This window comes from Chenopodium quinoa, unplaced genomic scaffold (genome assembly GCF_001683475.1).
Source record: "Chenopodium quinoa cultivar QQ74 unplaced genomic scaffold, ASM168347v1, whole genome shotgun sequence".
Lineage (NCBI taxonomy): Eukaryota > Viridiplantae > Streptophyta > Magnoliopsida > Caryophyllales > Amaranthaceae > Chenopodium > Chenopodium quinoa.
In genome coordinates, this window is record NW_018745003.1 from 5,137,020 (window position 1) to 5,154,709 (window position 17,690).

At 33.1% G+C, this 17,690-nt stretch overlaps 3 protein-coding genes across 3 annotated transcripts; 1 reads left to right on the top strand and 2 right to left on the bottom strand.

The window, feature by feature from the left end:
* Positions 1 to 6,104: 6,104 nt before the first annotated feature.
* Positions 6,105 to 8,092, bottom strand: LOC110708073 (berberine bridge enzyme-like 14). Its single transcript, XM_021886178.1, has 2 exons — positions 7,183 to 8,092; positions 6,105 to 7,002 (listed from the first exon to the last, which is right to left on the bottom strand). The coding sequence occupies exons 1-2, from the start codon at positions 7,994 to 7,996 to the stop codon at positions 6,191 to 6,193; spliced, it is 1,626 nt and encodes a 541-aa protein (XP_021741870.1). The 5' UTR covers positions 7,997 to 8,092; the 3' UTR covers positions 6,105 to 6,190.
* A 2,242-nt stretch (positions 8,093 to 10,334) lies between these two features.
* Positions 10,335 to 11,869, top strand: LOC110707663. The gene is made up of 2 exons (XM_021885684.1): positions 10,335 to 10,718; positions 10,807 to 11,869. Exons 1-2 carry the CDS (start codon positions 10,687 to 10,689, stop codon positions 11,867 to 11,869), a joined length of 1,095 nt encoding a protein of 364 aa, XP_021741376.1. The 5' UTR covers positions 10,335 to 10,686.
* A 3,649-nt stretch (positions 11,870 to 15,518) lies between these two features.
* On the bottom strand, positions 15,519 to 17,325 carry LOC110707664 (protein FAR1-RELATED SEQUENCE 5-like). The gene is made up of 3 exons (XM_021885685.1): positions 16,573 to 17,325; positions 15,941 to 16,414; positions 15,519 to 15,860 (listed from the first exon to the last, which is right to left on the bottom strand). Exons 1-3 carry the CDS (start codon positions 17,323 to 17,325, stop codon positions 15,519 to 15,521), a joined length of 1,569 nt encoding a protein of 522 aa, XP_021741377.1.
* Between the last annotated feature and the right edge of the window lie 365 nt (positions 17,326 to 17,690).

Sequence of the window (17,690 nt, forward strand, 5' to 3'; positions counted from 1 at the left end):
ATCAAAATGGCAGCCTCAGATCAAGGGATGTTCCTGCAGTACTGTGTATTCGACGGCAGTATCTCCGGCAACACTGAGATCCAACGCCGGCCTTATCACCGAAACTGCAGCTGCGCTCTGCATCGTTCTCGAGGTGCTTGTTCTCACTCTTCACTCCCGAATGTTACTTACCCTATTCGACGAACCTGGAGCGAAGGAAGCTTGGCCTTGTCTTCTTCTTCTTTGCCTAATTCTTCTTCTTACAATAATCTCGCCAATCTTTCTCTCTCATCTTCTTCTTCCTCCTCTCAGATCTTTGATCAGTAGCAAATTTAAATTAATTAGTTAGCCGAGTTTGGTTGTCTTCGGTTTTTCTTTTAGAGGAGGTCCTATATCTTATGTATGTACCTACTACTTCTGCCTGGAATACCGTTGTAATCTCCTTTCTCTTTCATCTCATTCATTCTTTGTAGTTGTTAAATGTAAATTATAAAAAATATATGTTGATGATTTTTGTTTTTTTATTTTATTGAATTGTTACATTAGTCATTCTTTTCACTGCTAAAGCATTTTCTAATTTTACTTCCTTTATACATGAACTAATACTTGTATCAATGAATGATGTACCATCTTTAGCAATAATTTCATTTTATTTTCATGTATTTCTGCGTGATCTTTCCTAACGTTTTATGCACGACGTTGCAACCAAAAAAACGAAAAAGTAATATAATACAATATAAAAACCCGGCACCAAAATATCAACATTAATTAAGCTAATAATTATATATACTCAAGTTGTATGGAGCTAGGTAGTTGAGAGTTCGAGACATTTCTAGAAAAGGTTGTCTCTTAATTATATTTTGATGGTAAAGTTTTGTGAAAATGATAATCTTATATAAACAGTGCTAAACTTAAAATGATCAAGACTGATAATGTTACACATTTTTACTCCAAACGAATCACTTTAATTTTACTATGACATAATAAAATAAGTTTCAAAAATATTTCCTTCAATTTTTTTTAAAGATGCATAACTTTCTAAAAATGAGTGTATCAAATTAGATATATTATTATTATTATTATTATTATTATTATTATTATTTTTATCTCTCTCATATTATATGCATGGGTCTTTTTTTTTTTTCCTTTCTATCTATCAATTTCATCTACAAAAATTATTTAGAAGTTTGTGTTTTTGCAAATGATGCATCTCAAAAAAGAAGAAAGTAATTAAAAATACAACAAATCAAAAAATTAAAGCTTTGACCCATGAAAATTAATTGATTAGTTCAATTTTGTAAAAATAAAAAAAATATTATAGGGTCATTGATATGGTCTTATAATGTATTTTTTTTTTTCCCTTTTCGTATAGCTAATCAAAGTAACCCGACCTAACTCGACTTTAATTTGGCACTAAAAATCAATCGGGTTTTCAACCTCACCCTATTGGTATTGCCCCAACAAGGCAACATGCCAACAAGTATAGAAAAGAACAATACAAGTACATCAGCGAAATCTACGTAGCTTTAACCATACCATGATTAGTTGATTACAAAGCACTAAAGCAGCTTAGCTCTTCTTAATTAATTTTTCCCATATACTTGTATCTTTTTTGCATCTCGATATTAGTATTCATTTTCCCCAATTGCACGCTATGGGTGCTGCAGTGGTTACGAAATAGAAGGCACAAGAAAAATGCAATTAGAGTATGCATAGAATTAAACAAGCACAAATCTGATTCTATAAGCAAATGTAGCTCCTTTAAAATTTACTTTAATATATTATTTCTTAACATTTTCTTTACTAACGTTAACAATTTGGTTACTTCAATTGGAAAAAGCTTCACTAACACAAAATTCTAATCTTTAACTATGTAAGAGATTAGTAGTCCACATCTTTCTAGAAAAGTTTTATTTTTTTTGTTTCAACAAAATCCCAATTCATGATTCTTCTATAAGACTTTAATCAATTATTTCCACTAAAAGAATATCATAAGAAGCTTCCTTTCACGCGAGGTAAAAGCAATTCTCCAAAATGTTTCTAATTAATGTAATTAATCACATTTTTGATGTGACATTAAATAAATTTATGAAGATGGAATATTGATTCTCTATCTTTTTACTATTCAAGACGATTAGTCGATTAGCACTTGAAATTAAAGAAGCCAACTTTGTCTATTTATAGTTAATGAAGGTACTATTAAATAAACTCATAAATTAAAAAAGCAATCCAAAGTTAATATCTCCTAGAGCATTAGAGAAATTGCAAGGAAGAAGGATAAAGAAGATATTGTGCACATCCTTTTTTTAATCACTTTAGCACTACTAAAGTCATGACCAACAATAAACTTTATATTGCAATTTCACCTTCTTATTATATAGAATTCACACGAACAAGTTTGAACAAAAATCTAAATCTCATTAAGTAAATGACTCAAGCAAGTTCGAACAATTTATTGTTTGCCTTGTTAATATATTCGTGAACAATTTTTCTCTTAAGTTCAATTATAAGTTTGTCATTGTTCCATTTATAACTTGTTTTGAAATAGTTCAAACTTAAAAATATCTCAGTATAACTTTAACAAGAAATATAATTTTTAAAACAAACTTAATGTCATCAAGTTTATTAATGTTTTAGTATTTAATCCAGCTTTATTTTGTCTTGTTGAAGCTCCAGCTCAGTTTTCAAAAGCAAATGACATTTTTTTGAACAAACTGAAACAAGCCAATTAAATTTATAACGAGTTATACTCGTACAAGAATTTTAAAAAACTCCTTTGAGCTCGAGTTACGATAATAATTTTCCTCAAGATTAGCTCAACCAGACTAAAAATGACTCAATTAATATTGTAGTCAAAGGCTCGTAAATTAATTCCGCCTTAGATTGTGGGTAATGTGGTCATTTACCCTGTTCATGTGCTTAGAGTATGTTTTGTTATAGCAACACCTTTCTATAAAGATTAGTATGATCCCGCAAGTTTCCCAACTTTCCCGGAGAGGGAAAGAAACCTTATTTGTTTCCTTCCCAACCACCTCAACCAAAAATACTCGTACATCCAAAAACAACCTTTAATTTGTTTGTTCAACGTCAGGTCAGGTCAGATTCAGATCATATCAAATCGATGGCGGGAAGCGGAGTAGGCAGCGACGGAGGGCTACTATTCCGCGGAGTATTTGAAGGATCCATAAGCGGTTCCCATTTAGAGATCGATCGACGACCTTACCATAAGAACTGTACCTGCGCTCTTCATGGTTTATCAGGAGGAGGTGCCAAGTGTCACCATCAAAAGCCACCTAAAGTCTCCTACCCAATCAAACGCTCATGGAGTGAAGGGTCGTTGGCTTTGTACTCTGCATCCGCTTCAGCAAATCCTCCCCCTTCATCCTCTCCTGCCGTTGATAAGGGTATCCCTCCTCCTCTTCCACGTACTCGTTCATCATCAACATTCTTCTCTACTAATCCTAACAACTTTTGAGTTTTGACTTTTTTTTTTTTTAATTATTGGCCATTTGATCCTATGATTAATTACATAATTGTATGTTTGTTGTGCTATGATCGATTTAAAAATATAATCTGATTAATGAGATTATATTATAAATTTTGGGGGTTTATTTTGAATTATGAGGTGTAAAATCGGATGAGATCTGTAATACAGTGACAGCGTTAGTTAACGGGGCAAATTATTGCAATGGGACCCCATGCTTTTGCCTTAATTATAGCATGAAATTGCTGTTTTGTGGAATTGTGGTATGCATGATTATGTCAATTATTTTGAATAGTACAACTCCATTTCACTCTGTATGCACTGTATTTGTTTTTAAGGGCTTTTTTTAGAGTGATTTATTAGTGTGAAAAGAAAAATAAATACGTACGAAGTAGTATATGATAATCAATCATATACTTCGTAATTTGCTAGCTTGGAAATGAAGTTCCTGCAACTTTAATTAGTTTCAATAGTGCAATTCAATATAAGAGTAATTTGCTTAGATAATGAAAATTCTAATTTAACTTAAATGTATGCATTCACATTTAGTCCATTTACAAAATATATAGTGATGTTAAAATGAAAGTATCTTGTTAAAGGCTTGTTTAATTAATATCACTCTCAACTACTTTCAGTTTTTTTGGGTTACATATATGATTTTGAAAGTCATAAGTAATAGAATTATCGGTTTTTCACCATATACCCCTAAGTTTTTTGTTTATTCACCATATACCCCTGAAATTTTTCAAATTTATCATATACCCCTGAGTTGTTACAAAAATTCATCATTTAACCCTAATGACAACAAGATGAGTGGAATTTGGTTAAAATGCATCGAAACCACCTTAGATCTCTCCCCCCATCTCCGAAACCACTCCTCTCCTTTCTCCAACCACCGAAACCACTCCAAATCTCCATAATCATATCCGTATGATTGATTTTGAGGATGAGAAAAGGAAATTTGGGGTATTTTGGGGGGTGGGATAAAGGAATGTGGGTGGTTTCGGGGGTAGAGAATGTATTTAGGGTAGTTTTGGGTCATAATTAACCCTAATGACTGACGAAGTTAGCAATCATAAGTCATCAAGGGTATATGGTGTATTTTTGTGAAAACTCGGGGATATATGATGAATTTAAAAAAGTTCAAGGGTATATGGTGAATAAACAAAAAAGTGAGGGGTGTATGGTGTATTTTTGTGAAAACTCGGGGATATATGATGAATTTAAAAAAGTTCAAGGGTATATGGTGAATAAACAAAAAAGTGAGGGGTATATGGTCAAAAAATCGTAGAATCATAAACTAAAAATTAGTTATACACATAATAATTATTGAGGTATAAGTATAAGGATGGATACGTCATTTCATTATCTAAGTCATGCATTATTTATTATATATATAAGCGTCAAAACTTCCTAATCAAGGTGAGTCGTATTCGTCCCAATACTCGCACAATAATCATGTTGGTTTTAAAAACTAACAACCCTAAACAAAAAATGATACTCGCAACAAATACCCCCTAATATATAAACTTTCATTTCAATTGAGATAAGTATGTAAAGACTAAATAGTAAATAATAAAAGATTGCGTTTTAATATTTCTTTGGACGCTCGGGAAGGCGTAACCTCAATGAAAAAAAAAAAAACTAAAAAAAATAAAAAAAATAATAATAAATAAACATATGAATACTAAATAGATTTGTGGCATTATTGTCATTCCTATGATGTCTTGACAAAAGGATTCAGCCTAATTCCAAAGGTGGGATTTGAACAAGCTCTTCTTTGATTGATTGGGCTATTTCCTTACTTGCTAGTTAGTCCGATGTTTTATTACTCTCTCTATAAGAGTGACAAGCTCAATATCCCACTCTTGATATTTTATATTTCCAACAATTTAACCTAATTATACACTCTAAAATGAACTTAATGCTTGTATAAAAATAGAGGCCATAGACTATAGAGTATGGACTTAGGATCCAAAAATAAGAGTAATCAATCAACAAAAAAATATATACATGTCGTATCTATAGACATGCATTGAAAACTGAAAAGTATAAACTTTTCTCGAGATTATTCTCCTAAGTTAGTCGAACATGGGCCGCACTTACGTTAGATCTCCGCAAGACATGCTCATCAACTCATGTTTAGTGCCTCGTGATCTATCATGTGCAACCCCCCATTTTGTTTTTAGTGATGTTGGAATATAAAATTAACTATTCATGTGCTAATATTGCCCAATGAATCAATGATACTATGAATGAATTCAAGCCATTATAGAATCAGTGTGAATGATATAATAATTATTTTTGAATATATTATTATATTATATATGGTTAATATATAGCATAGTTTCAATTCATACGAGTATAAACTAATATATACGAAGCTAATACCAAGTGCCATATTACATACGTATATGACACTTGGTATTATTCATGTCCTAATATTGTCCATTGATACTATGAATGAAATCAAGCCATTATAGAATCAGGGTGAATACTATACTATTTTTTTTAGATCTTTGAATATACTATTCTATTAATTAAAACATATTATGGCTAAACGTATGACATAGTTTCATACGAGTATTAGTTAATCTGAAGCTCATACCAAGTGCCATATTACATACATATATAAGTAATATAGTACCAAATGATTGAATCATTTTTCTTATTAAATTAAGATTTTGACTTTGAATAGTAAATTTATAAGGTAGAGCAAAATAATTATTACATAGGCAAACGTAAAAGTCCATTGTAACCTCTTTTAAAGTCCCTATTATCCAACAACATATAGAGTGTTGGGATACTTTGCTCATGGGAGAAAAAATTAGTAGGATCAACCCTAGTTTTTACCATGACCAACTTGGGAAAATTACCTTTGAAGTATTTCTCCCAAGAAGATCCAATATCCAAATCCACATAATTTAGGACAGCTTCTCTTGGAGAATCAGACGCAAACTGTCCCATAAAGTCGTACAACTCCTTAGCCTTGTTCAAGTAAAACTCATTCATGCCATCCTCAACCCATAACAAGTCATAGAAGATCATGAACGAGTTGCCCTTTCGATGAGCAAAAGGGACTGCAGATTCGTCGATCTCATCCATCCTTCCTCCAAAAGGAGTCCACTCCATATACAAGAAGCCCGTTTGCCTAATCTTTTCCCACACTTTGGGTAGCGCTGCTTCAGGGATTGGCTTCTTGATGAAGTCCCCCTTGATCTTACGATATGCTGGATGTTTTATGTCGTAGTTGAGTAAGATTTCGCGTGGGGTGCCTTGAGGAATGCGATGCCAAAACATTGCGGAATCAATCCATGACATCTCCTTACAATCTTGTCGGGTTATTCCTAGCTCAGGGAAGCTTTTGTCCATGATCTGAAGGAGGCTCTCCCTATCCCCAAGAAACATTGAGATGAAGGACGCTTTTATTGAAAAGTTACCCGATGTTGTTGGATCGGGGCTTGATTCTACCCTTACTAGAAGATCCTCGGGGAGCTTGTGAGCTATGTTTTGCCATTTGTATAAGATGTGATTTACTCCTGTTGGGATTACAAATTTGTTAAATAAATGTACAGTATATTTGTACGATTCTACGATCCGATTCTATCGATCCCATCCCCCCTCATCGATCCAAGGTAGGATCCCGATCCTAACAACCTTGGTAGTATCAAATATGTACGAATTGTTCCCTATATAATTATATTATAGCACGTATGTACCTGGAGAATCGACATCTTTTTCGACATTGAAGACAGTGACGGTAGGAGGCACACGAACAAGACGAAGCTTCCAAGCCAAGATGACCCCGAAACTAGAGCCTCCACCACCGCGAATGGCCCAGAAGAAGTCCTCGCCCATTGCATCCCTATCCAGAATCTTCCCATTGGCATCGACAACACGAGCATCGACAATGTTGTCGACAGACAAGCCATACTTTCTCATCAAGGCCCCATATCCTCCCCCACTAACGTGTCCCCCTGCACCGACGGTGGGGCACACTCCTGCAGGGAAGGCATGGACAGGGCTCTTCTCCGCAATCCTATAGTAAATCTGGCCTAAAGTGGCCCCCGATTGAACCCATGCCGTCTCAACATTGATGTCAATCTCAACACTGTTGAGGTTGAACAAATCGAGTAAGATGAAAGGAAAGGGGGCCGTGTAAGAGATCCCCTCGAAGTCATGGCCCCCGCTCCTAATCTTGATCTTAAGACCATTGGCTCTAGCGCAAGTGATGACAGCAGGCACATTGAGCTCGCTCTTAGGAGCTAGAATGAGCAACGGCTTGCGAGTGGTGGATTGTTGATATCGAAGATTGTGAATACGGTTGTCGAGGAGTTCCTGAAAGGAGGAGTTAGTTGGGGTGTATATAACATCGGAGATAGGGTAATTTGAAGGATGGGATTGTTTCCCTAGGCATTGGATAAAGGCATCGATGGTTGTATCATCACCAACAACAATATTATTGGTTGATGATGATGGTTTTACTACAAGTATAGAAATGATGACGAGTAACAACAAATTCCAGTTTGCCATGACTCTATAAGTTAATACTACTTCAGTTGTTTTTCAGTTGCGGAACATACAAGTAGGTACCAGTGTTATATAATGGTACATTTAAATGAATTGGTAGTAGTTATATTAAAATATTTTAATATATGATTAGTAGCTCTAGCTCCCACTTACTACTATTTCATCTTGTCCATGTGCGGCACGGGGGCTGATCACTCGGAGATTGTATGATTTTCTTATAATCGCATTCCAAGTACTTCATTTCTTTTGACTTTAATTAACTTAATCAAAACATGTTAATTGCTACTCATCTCACACAAACTTTGAAATGCTTCTAATACATCTATCTATACAAATTTCTGTGTTTACTTTACTTTTTACTGTTCCTTCATTATATGATGATACATGTGCTACAATAACATTAATTAACCACTTCTCTATAGAATAGATTGTTCAACTGCTAAACTATGCACTTAGATCTTAGCTATAACTAAGGTATAAATTTTGATTACAAGAATATGTGACCAGCAAAATCATTCATCTGCATCCTATTCTTGCTTCTTGGGTGTACAATCAACACTACTACAAAAAACCCATAAGAAACCCCCTAAAACCTCCCTTTGAGACCACATGAGAGGGGGTCTTAAGGTCAGCGACCTCTTAGGTAAAGAAACCCCTTTTTGGAGGTGGTTTCTTAAAGACAATAAGAAACCCCTTTTCTTTCTTAGGTGGTTATTTATCCAACCCTTTAAATTATACATGAAAACTGTACATGGAACCACATAAGAGCAAGAAGGGGTCTCTTATATCACATTTTAAAAAACCCCCTAATTGGAAACACAAATTTTTAAAAAAAGCCGGTGTTCATTAAATTAGTGAATGGCGGAAATTTTGGACAACCAACAACTGCCAATTAAGTAGGGTGGCACGTGCGTCATAATGATTGCCAAAATAAAGAACAAATAGAACTTTCTCTCTCCTCGATTTTCTCTCTTCATTCATTCACCACTAGCTTTCTCTCTCCTCGTTTTTCTCTCTCTAAAAAGCAATTAACTGGCAATTTCGAGCGTGTTCTATCTCCTCCATTGTTGATTTTTGAGCTTTTTCTCTCTTCTCTTTCACTTGTGAAGTTGTTATTTGCTAAATTCAGGTTCGGTTACTTATTTTTTTTTTAGATTTTTGTTAGTTTAAATTGTTTTGGTTCTTCGATTTTTAGGTTTTTTGATTTTGTTTTCGATTTTCGTAGTGTTTGATTCTGAAATGGTGAAGAAGAAGATTACAAAGAAGGTTGTAGATGCTGAAGAAGGTGTGTATATTTAAATTTTTCATCATTTTTTCAAATTTTCAATTGAATTTTCGCTTATATATGTCGAATTAGTAGTGCATGTTATTTTTTATAGTTTTCTGTTGATTTTTTATGCATATTATGATAATTGAATTTTAATTTTGAAGTTATTATGTTTAATTTTGCTTTATTTTATTGTTCATTGTGTATAATTGGTTCAAAATTTGTTATACATGTGTTGTGGTGTTGTTATATGTTAAACAAATTTTGCATGTTTGTTTTCAGAAGTTTTATTCATTGCTTATTATTCTTCAAATTTTGTATGTTAGGTTTTAGTCAGAGAATGCTAATTAAACTGATTATTTGTTTAGGTTTTAGTTAGATTATGAGAATAGTATGCATATCTGCATTGTGTTTGTGTATATGTGTTTGAGTAACACTAATATGTGCATTGTGCATTGTGTGTGAGTAATAGATATATGTGTCATTTATATGTTTTGACAATGTTTTAGTTAGATTATGTGTATAATAGGCATATTCGCATTGTGTTTGTGCATCTGTGTTTGATTAACATGCATATATGCATTGCTCATTGTGTTTGAGTAATAGACATGTGTGTCATTTATATGTTTTGACAATGTTCACTTTATGATGTTAAAAGGGTAACTTTATGCTGTTAAAAGAGTCACTATATGTTGTTAAATGATTAACTTTTTCAGTTAAAAGGGTCACTTTTTGCATATAAAAGGGTCACTTTTTGCAGACAAAAGGGTCACTTTATGCTGTTAAAAAGGTCACTTTATGCTGTTAAAAGGGTCACTTTGTGATGTTAAAAGGGTCACTTTGTGATGTTAAAAGGGTCACTTTATGCTGTGAAAAGAGTCAGTGAATGTTGTTAAATGAATAACTTTTTCAGTTAAAAGAGTCACTTTTTGCATATAAAAGGGTCACTTTATGCTGTTAAAAGGGTCACTTTATGCTGTTAAAAGGGTCACTTTATACTGTTAAAAGGGTCACTTTGTGATGTTGAAAGGGTCACTTTGTGCTGTTAAAAGGGTTACTTTGTGCTGTTAAAAGGGTCACTTTATGCATTTAAAAATGTCATTTGTGCACATTATTCTATATTTTTCCATGAGTAATTTCTGAATTTGTATTTATATTACTTTAATAATTAAATACAGGTGGTTCAATAGGTGGTTATCGTTATAAAAAGCCTACAAAAGGAAAAGGAAAGCCTAAAGAGCCTGCTAAGCCTAAACCAGTACCAAAAAAGACCCAGATAGCTCCTGAGAAGAGCAAAGCAGTATCTAAAAAGGCTGGGAAAATTCCTGAGAGTGACAAACCAGAGTCTGAGAAGGCCAAAATAGTTCCTAAGAAGGCCAAAATTGTACCTAAGAAAGCTAATACAGTGGAAGATTCTGATTATGAAATGCTTTCTGAATCTGATTCTGAATCTTTTATGTAAGTATACATATTTTTTTATTACATTTTTAATTATATTTTGTTTTTATTTTATATTGTTTTAGTTACATTTTTTTTTTCTATTTAGGGAGCAAAGAAGAATCATTGCAAGATGTGAACCCTATTCATTGGAAATATTGCTGCAGAACTTTAGTCCTGAGCAAAAACAGGTTGTTGAAGAAATTGGTTTTGGAGGTTTATTACATCTTAAATTGAAAACTCTTAATCGTCAAATGCTACCTTGGCTTGTTGAAAACTTCAATGCTGGTAGCTGCATGTTTACCATCGCTACTGGTAAAGAATTTGTTGTTACTAGAAATGATATATGCGATGTGTTTTGCTTGCCTTTGACTGATATTTGTGTTCCTGAACTTAATAAATATTCTGAAGATGAAAGTGTAGATAAACGTATCATTCAGGCATGGAGATCTGATTATGGTCTTTCTGGTAAGCAACCTCTTCATTTGTCAAAATTGGAGTCTAGGATGGTTGATTTGGTTGATGGAGGGGAAGAATTTAAGAGGTGTTTTGTTCTTCAAGCTATGTCTAGCTTTTTAGCTCCTACTACTAATGGGACTGTTTCATTGAAGTTGCTGAAAGATGTTGAAAAAGTTGATGAAATTAAAACTTTTGATTGGTGTTCATATGTTTTAAAAAAGTTAAAGAAGGCTGTTCAGAAGTATAAGGATGATGAAAATGCTCAAAATGTTAGTGGTTGTTTGCTGGTTTTGCAAATTATGTATTTTCATCGTCTAAATTTTCAAGGTGAAAAGGAAAGTAGTACTCTTCCTTTAATTCAACATTGGACGGATGTAAAGATTAAGAAGCGAATTAAGTTAGAGATCAAAGATGGTGGTTATGGGCAGGGACCATTGGATACTATTACATATCCTGTGTCACAGCTTAATTTTAGGGGAACTGTTTTTAAGCCAGCTCCTATTTTGGGTTATGATAAGGGTCCTTCTACAAGTGGTACCACTGGTCGCATTGTTGCATTTGAGCTTCCAGAAGGTATTATGACCGATGAAGAAATTAAAAAAAATTCAACTGATGTAAGTGTTCTGTTTTCTTATATGTTTAGTTATTATTGCTTTTTGTGTACAAAAGTTACCCTTTTTTGTGTACAAAAGTTACCATTTTGTGTACAATAGTTACCCTTTTGTGTACAAAAGTTACCCTTTTTGTGTACCAAAGTTACCCTTTATTTGCACCGAAGTTACCCTTTAGTTTCATTAAAGTTATCTTCAATATTAAGTTAAAAGGGTTACTTTATTCATAAAAAAGGGTAACTTTTTTTCATTTAAAAGGGTCAGTTTATGCATTTAAAAGGGTCACTTTTAGCATATATTTAGATTTCCTACTTATTTTATTATTTTTATTTGTAACATTTTTTTTCATTGTTCATATGTTTGTAGGTTGTTCATGAAACGTTTCTTTTGTTTAAAAGAAATATGGATGTTTTATTATTTGTTCAGTCAACTGGTTTTCAAACCTTGAATGATCTGATTACTTCTCGCAGAAGTGTTTCATTATCTTCTGATGATTTTGTTTCAGTTTCTCAAACTGAACTGCTACTCTCTGATCCTCATTATTCGAAGATTTTAGATGGTTTAATTGATGAGTGTAATAAAATGAAGTCTGTACATGATATGTTTCGCAGTTTTTATGAACCTACAGAAGGTAACAAAGATTTTGTTCTTGAAAAAGAACCTGCACAAGGTTTCAATGAAAATATTCCTAAGGATAATGACAATGGTCATGGAAAAATAGTTAATGAAGGCCTTAATGGTTCTGGACCTTCTGCTATCATTCCTGGTCCTACTCAAAATATTCTTGTCGGGCATATTGATCAAAATGAACCTCCTCGACTTAGAGCAAATAAATCTCTATGTTCTCTGGACTGTGGACATGTAGGTGTGCAGGTGCCTTTTGTAACTCTTTTTGTAAAGAGCAATGCTCGGATTTTCAAGAATTTGCCTCAGTTACATTTGGAAATTCTCGATTATTGTTTGCTGAAGGATGTTTCAATGGATAGGAAGTTAAGTGTCCTTTTTTATTATAATTATTTTTTTATCTGTTTTTTTTCTTATATTTTTTTTTTTAATGTTGATCTTATTTTTTATTGTTTCAGTAAAAGCCTTGTTACTTTTGGAATGAACTATTTAATTCCAAGAGAAGACATGGTGTCCCTTGTTGCTCCACTCAGGATTCGATGGTGCGTTATTGATTGCTTCTGTCTGTATTTGAATGAGAAAGCATGTTTTCAGGCTACTGGTCCTCGGAAATTCTTCTTCGGTGTTAGGCAGAGTGTAAGTTATTTCATTCCTTTTTTTATATCTTAACACATTTACTTTATATATATATTATTGAGATCTTATACTTTAATAGTTTTCATTCTTGCATGTTTGTGACAATATTGGCAAAGGTAACATATCTAGTGCTGTTAAGGATTTGCACGACATATGGGAAGGTTGGGTTAGCTATGAGAATCCAGAATGTAATATAATGGATGCTGATCTGGTATTTTTATTCTAAACTTAATGTAATAAATTTAAAAGAGTTCTCTTTATGATATGCTCTGTTTAAATCTCTTTAATTTTGCTGTTTCAGATCTATTTTCCTGTTCTTATTGAGAATCACTACATTTTGTATGTTATTGATCATACAAAAGAGTTGGTATATTATCTTGACAACATTATCTGGACTGATTCTGCTCTTGTTTATACAAAAGAATTGTGTTCAAAGATGGTATGTTTATGTTTGTTTTTTTTGTTATGTTACTGTTGATTCATTGTTTCCATTTTAACTTTTTTTATTTTAATGTATTCTAAAATTTTATATTTTATGTCAGTGTGTTCAAATGGGTGCTTTTCTTGGCAAAAGAAATCATCCAAAGAGTTCTCAGCTACCTTCTTATGGTTTTGAAGTTGTTGAGTTGGAATGGAGAAAAGAAAAAGTTGAGAATTTGGACTGTGGGGTCTTTGTCATGTATCACATGCTCCATTTTGTTGGTGAATCGTTCAAATTCAATGATCTCAAAACAGTAATTATCTATATACTTTCTGTAGTTTTTTCCTTTCTAATGCTTTTATTAATTACATATTGATAATTTTTATTTTTTTGCTGTTTTGAGATTAATGGAAGGAAATTTTTATGAGGAGAGATCTGTACCACACTGGTACTGTGTGATTTGAATGAATCTAGGAACGATGTGTTGTCAGAATTACAGAAGTTCAATGAGAAGAAGAAAGATCCTGCTTATGTCAATGGAATTGAAGAAAGATTAAAGGCTGCAATTGCTGCAAAGAAGAAGAGAGAAACAGAAGAAAGAAAAATGGCAGCAGAAGCAGAAGCAAAGGCAGAGGGAGAAGAGGAAAAGAACAAAGGAAAAAGGGCAAAAAAGCAGGCAAAAAAGTTTACTCCTTCTAAATAGTGAAATAATTGATAGTTGTTAGCTGATTAGTTCAGGGGGTTTTTTTAACAATGAAAAAACTTAATGTATGTGCATACATTAAGTTTAATGATGTAATTAAACTTAGTTTAAAGTCTTTAGTTGTTTTTGGAATACTGATGTATGTGAATACATAATGTAATTAAAAGGTTTATTTTTATGTTTTTTATGGGGTAACTTTTATGCAGAAAAGGGTAACTTTTATTTATAGAAAGGGTAACTTTTATTTATAGAAAGGGTAACTTTTAAGCAAGAAAAAGGTAGATTTTATTGTTAGAAATGGTAATTTTAGCAATGAAAAGGGTCACTTTTATGTAGAAAAAGGGTCACTTCTATTCATGAAAAGGGACACTTTTTTCTGTAAAATAAAAGGGTCAGGGGTTTTATGCATGAAAAGGATAACTTTTAGTGATAAAAAGGGTAACTTTTATTAACAGAAAGGGTAACTATTAGAAAAGAAAAGGTTGATTTAGTGGATAGAAAGGATAACTTTTATGCATGAAAAGGGTCACTTTCATGCATAAAAAGGTTTACTTTGTAGCATAAAAAGGGTTACTTTTGTGGGTAGAAATAATAAGTTTATACATGATAAGGTATACTTTTGTGGGTAGATAGTGTAACTTTTATGCATGAAAAGGGTAACTTTTATTGATAAAAGGGTTAACTTTTATTAATAGAAAGGGTAACTATTGCCAAAGAAAAGGTTGATTTAGTGGATAGAAAGGATAACTTTTATGCATGAAAAGGGTCACTTTTATGCATGAAAAGGGTCACTTTTATACGTTAAAAGGGTAACATAAGTTGATGTGTTCCAATAATTAAACATGTGCTAATAAAAGTGTCAATCACATTTTCATTAAACTAGTCATAGAGTAAAAAAACAAAAGAAAAATAGTTTAACAATACAAGGTATATTAATTCGAAAAAAAAAATGTTCTAAAAAAGATCTTAAAAGAGTCGTAAGTTAGGTGTCTTTGATCCAAATTCTGAATTTGGAGGTGGTAGTGCTGGTTTTCTTTTTCTCTTGCTTTTTTCAAGTCCTCCTTTTGCTCTCTTGCTTCTTCCTTTTGTTACAGCCCTTTTAGGATCAAGAATTATTGGTACACATGTGCTTGTACTCGATGCTGAAGAAGCGTCAGTATTGCTTTGAGTGTTGTCTGCCACATCAGGAATGTTAGAAGCAGCTTCTGCACTTTCTTTCTGAGCAGCACTAGCAAGTAAGTCTTCCACCATTTTAAGACTGTTTCTGAAGCTTTCTTCCATAAATGCTCTTGTCTCTTCATTTTCTTGACTTTTTAAGATTAGATTGTAGTATTTCCTCATCATTGTTTGCCTCCATGAATATATTGCTATTTAGGATCCTGATTCTTCAACCTATCCCATGCCTCTGTTTTTGCAAACTTAGTCCATGTTTTTGAAACATACTTGTCTGGTATTCTTGTTACTGAATGCAAATGTAGAATTCTGATGCAATGATAACATAACCATCCAGATGCTTCAAAGTTTTTGCAAGTACACCATACAGTTTGGCTCTCTTGTATATAGTTTACTTGATGTGCAGACCATGGCTTGTCTTCTAGTGTTACTTGATAAAGTAGGCATTCTTCATTATTGCCTAACATTTGAACAGTTGTTGCCATAGAGTATCCAAACTCCTCTTCAAAATTTCTAAAGAGTGATAAAGTGAAAACCTGTACATCAAAATCATGTAGCTTCATTTAAATTGCCATATATTAGGTGTAATTTATGTACTTGTCAGTTAACTTTTTACCTGTGCGGCATGCTTTAGCATTCCAGATAGAGGCAATGAAGTGAATGTTATTGACTTGCTATAGGTAAACTCATCATATTTCTCTGTGCTTCTCCAACGATTAGTTGTCTTCTTAAATATGGTATAAAATTCTGTCAAAGTAGTTGCTTTACTTGCTCTGAATCCTATGGCATGATTAGTGCTTTCACTCCTTTGTGACAATAAGATCCCTGCTGAAAAGAAATCTCTACAAAGGGGAGGACACCATTTGTCTTTTAACTCATACACTCTTTTGTACCAAGAGTGTTCTGTCAACTCATATTTTTGCAACATTGCTTGCCACTTTGCTTCGAATTCTTGTTCTGTCACACACATCTTTAAGCACTGGTTGAATGCAAATTTGAATTCTTTGTCTTTTTTAAGAGCTCCACATCTGGTTATGGCATTTTGCTCCAAATGCCATATACAAAGTCTATGTCTTGTATTAGGAATCACCTGCATTGAAAATAAATGGGTCACTTTATGTTGTTAAAAGGGTTACTTTATGCACTAAAAAGGGTAACTTTATGCAGCTAAAAGGGTAACTTTATGTGAAAAAGGAAAACTTTATTGTCATAGCTCAAATCTGTAAGATGTCAATATAAATCTTTTACCTCCAGTATAGCATTTGCCATTGCTTGGTCCTGGTCAGTGAATATTGAAGTTGGTTTTCTATCCTCCATAGCTTTGAAGAAGGTTTGTAGTAACCACACAAATGAATCTGTCGTTTCATCCCCAATAAAAGCACAAGAAAACATACAATTATGCCAGTGGTTATTTATGCCAACAAATGGAGCACATATAAGATTATATCTGTTGGTTATGTATGTTGTATCAAAGACAAGAACTTCTCCATATATCCTATAGTCTTCTAGCATCATTGAATCTCTCCAAAAGATATTGCAAATTCTTCCTTCTTTGTCAAACTTCACTCTAAAAAAGAAGTTTGGATCCTCTGATTGTTCCTGACTTAAAATGTTCACTAAAGTTTGAGCATCTCCAGCCTCAATTTGTTCCATTGTTAACCTTGAGCAGAAATTCAGGTGATCTACAACACTATGGCCTATATTCTGTTCTCCTCCAGCCTTTGTAGCCATGTAATTGTAAGTGTCCATTGTAGTTAGACCTGAAGATTTCATTGTTTTGATTGTTACAACTATTTCCTCTGTCATTTTTCTTTCAGAACGATGCAAATAATGCCACTGTGGCTTTGGTAGCTCGTGGTTATGCTGAATAACATGAGCCACCACCTCAAACTGTCCTTCTTTATTCACTTTTGCTCTTATGCATGCCTTGCAATTTGATCTTGTAATGGATACTTGTCTTGGCTTTCTTGTTTTTACATTTACATCCTCTTCATAAACCATTTCAACTAACTTTGTTTTCTTCTGACCTGAATGTCTCTTTCCCTCAGCAGAACACACATAGTTTTTCTCAGTTACTATTTTTGTGTGTTGTTTGAATCTAGTTGTATGTTTTCTTATTGAAAACCCCAGTATAGCAGCATGTTTTTCATACAATTCCAAAATTTCTTCAAAAGTTTCTCTTACCACACCAACAAATGATCCTCTAAGATCTAAACCATAAACATCAATTGGATTTGTATATGTTATTTAATACAAACAAATCAGATAATAACCACAGACAGCATAAAAAAAAGGGTAATATTCGTTTGAAAATAGGGTAACTTTTATGCATGAAAAAGGTAACATTTAGGCATTGAAAGGGTTAC

Excerpts from the sequence above, each read along its gene's own strand:
- LOC110708073 (XM_021886178.1), bottom strand. The coding sequence starts at position 7,996 with ATGGCAAACTGGAATTTGTTGTTACTCGTCATCATTTCTATACTTGTA. Across the intron at positions 7,003-7,182 it reads AAAAGATGTCGATTCTCCAG|GAGTAAATCACATCTTATAC; the intron begins GTACATACGTGC and ends TAATCCCAACAG.
- LOC110707663 (XM_021885684.1), top strand. The coding sequence starts at position 10,687 with ATGCTTTCTGAATCTGATTCTGAATCTTTTAT. Across the intron at positions 10,719-10,806 it reads TCTGATTCTGAATCTTTTAT|GGAGCAAAGAAGAATCATTG; the intron begins GTAAGTATACAT and ends TTTTCTATTTAG.
- LOC110707664 (XM_021885685.1), bottom strand. The coding sequence starts at position 17,325 with ATGGTTTATGAAGAGGATGTAAATGTAAAAACAAGAAAGCCAAGACAA. Across the intron at positions 16,415-16,572 it reads TGGCAAATGCTATACTGGAG|GTGATTCCTAATACAAGACA; the intron begins GTAAAAGATTTA and ends TTTTCAATGCAG. Across the intron at positions 15,861-15,940 it reads TGCTAAAGCATGCCGCACAG|GTTTTCACTTTATCACTCTT; the intron begins GTAAAAAGTTAA and ends TTTGATGTACAG.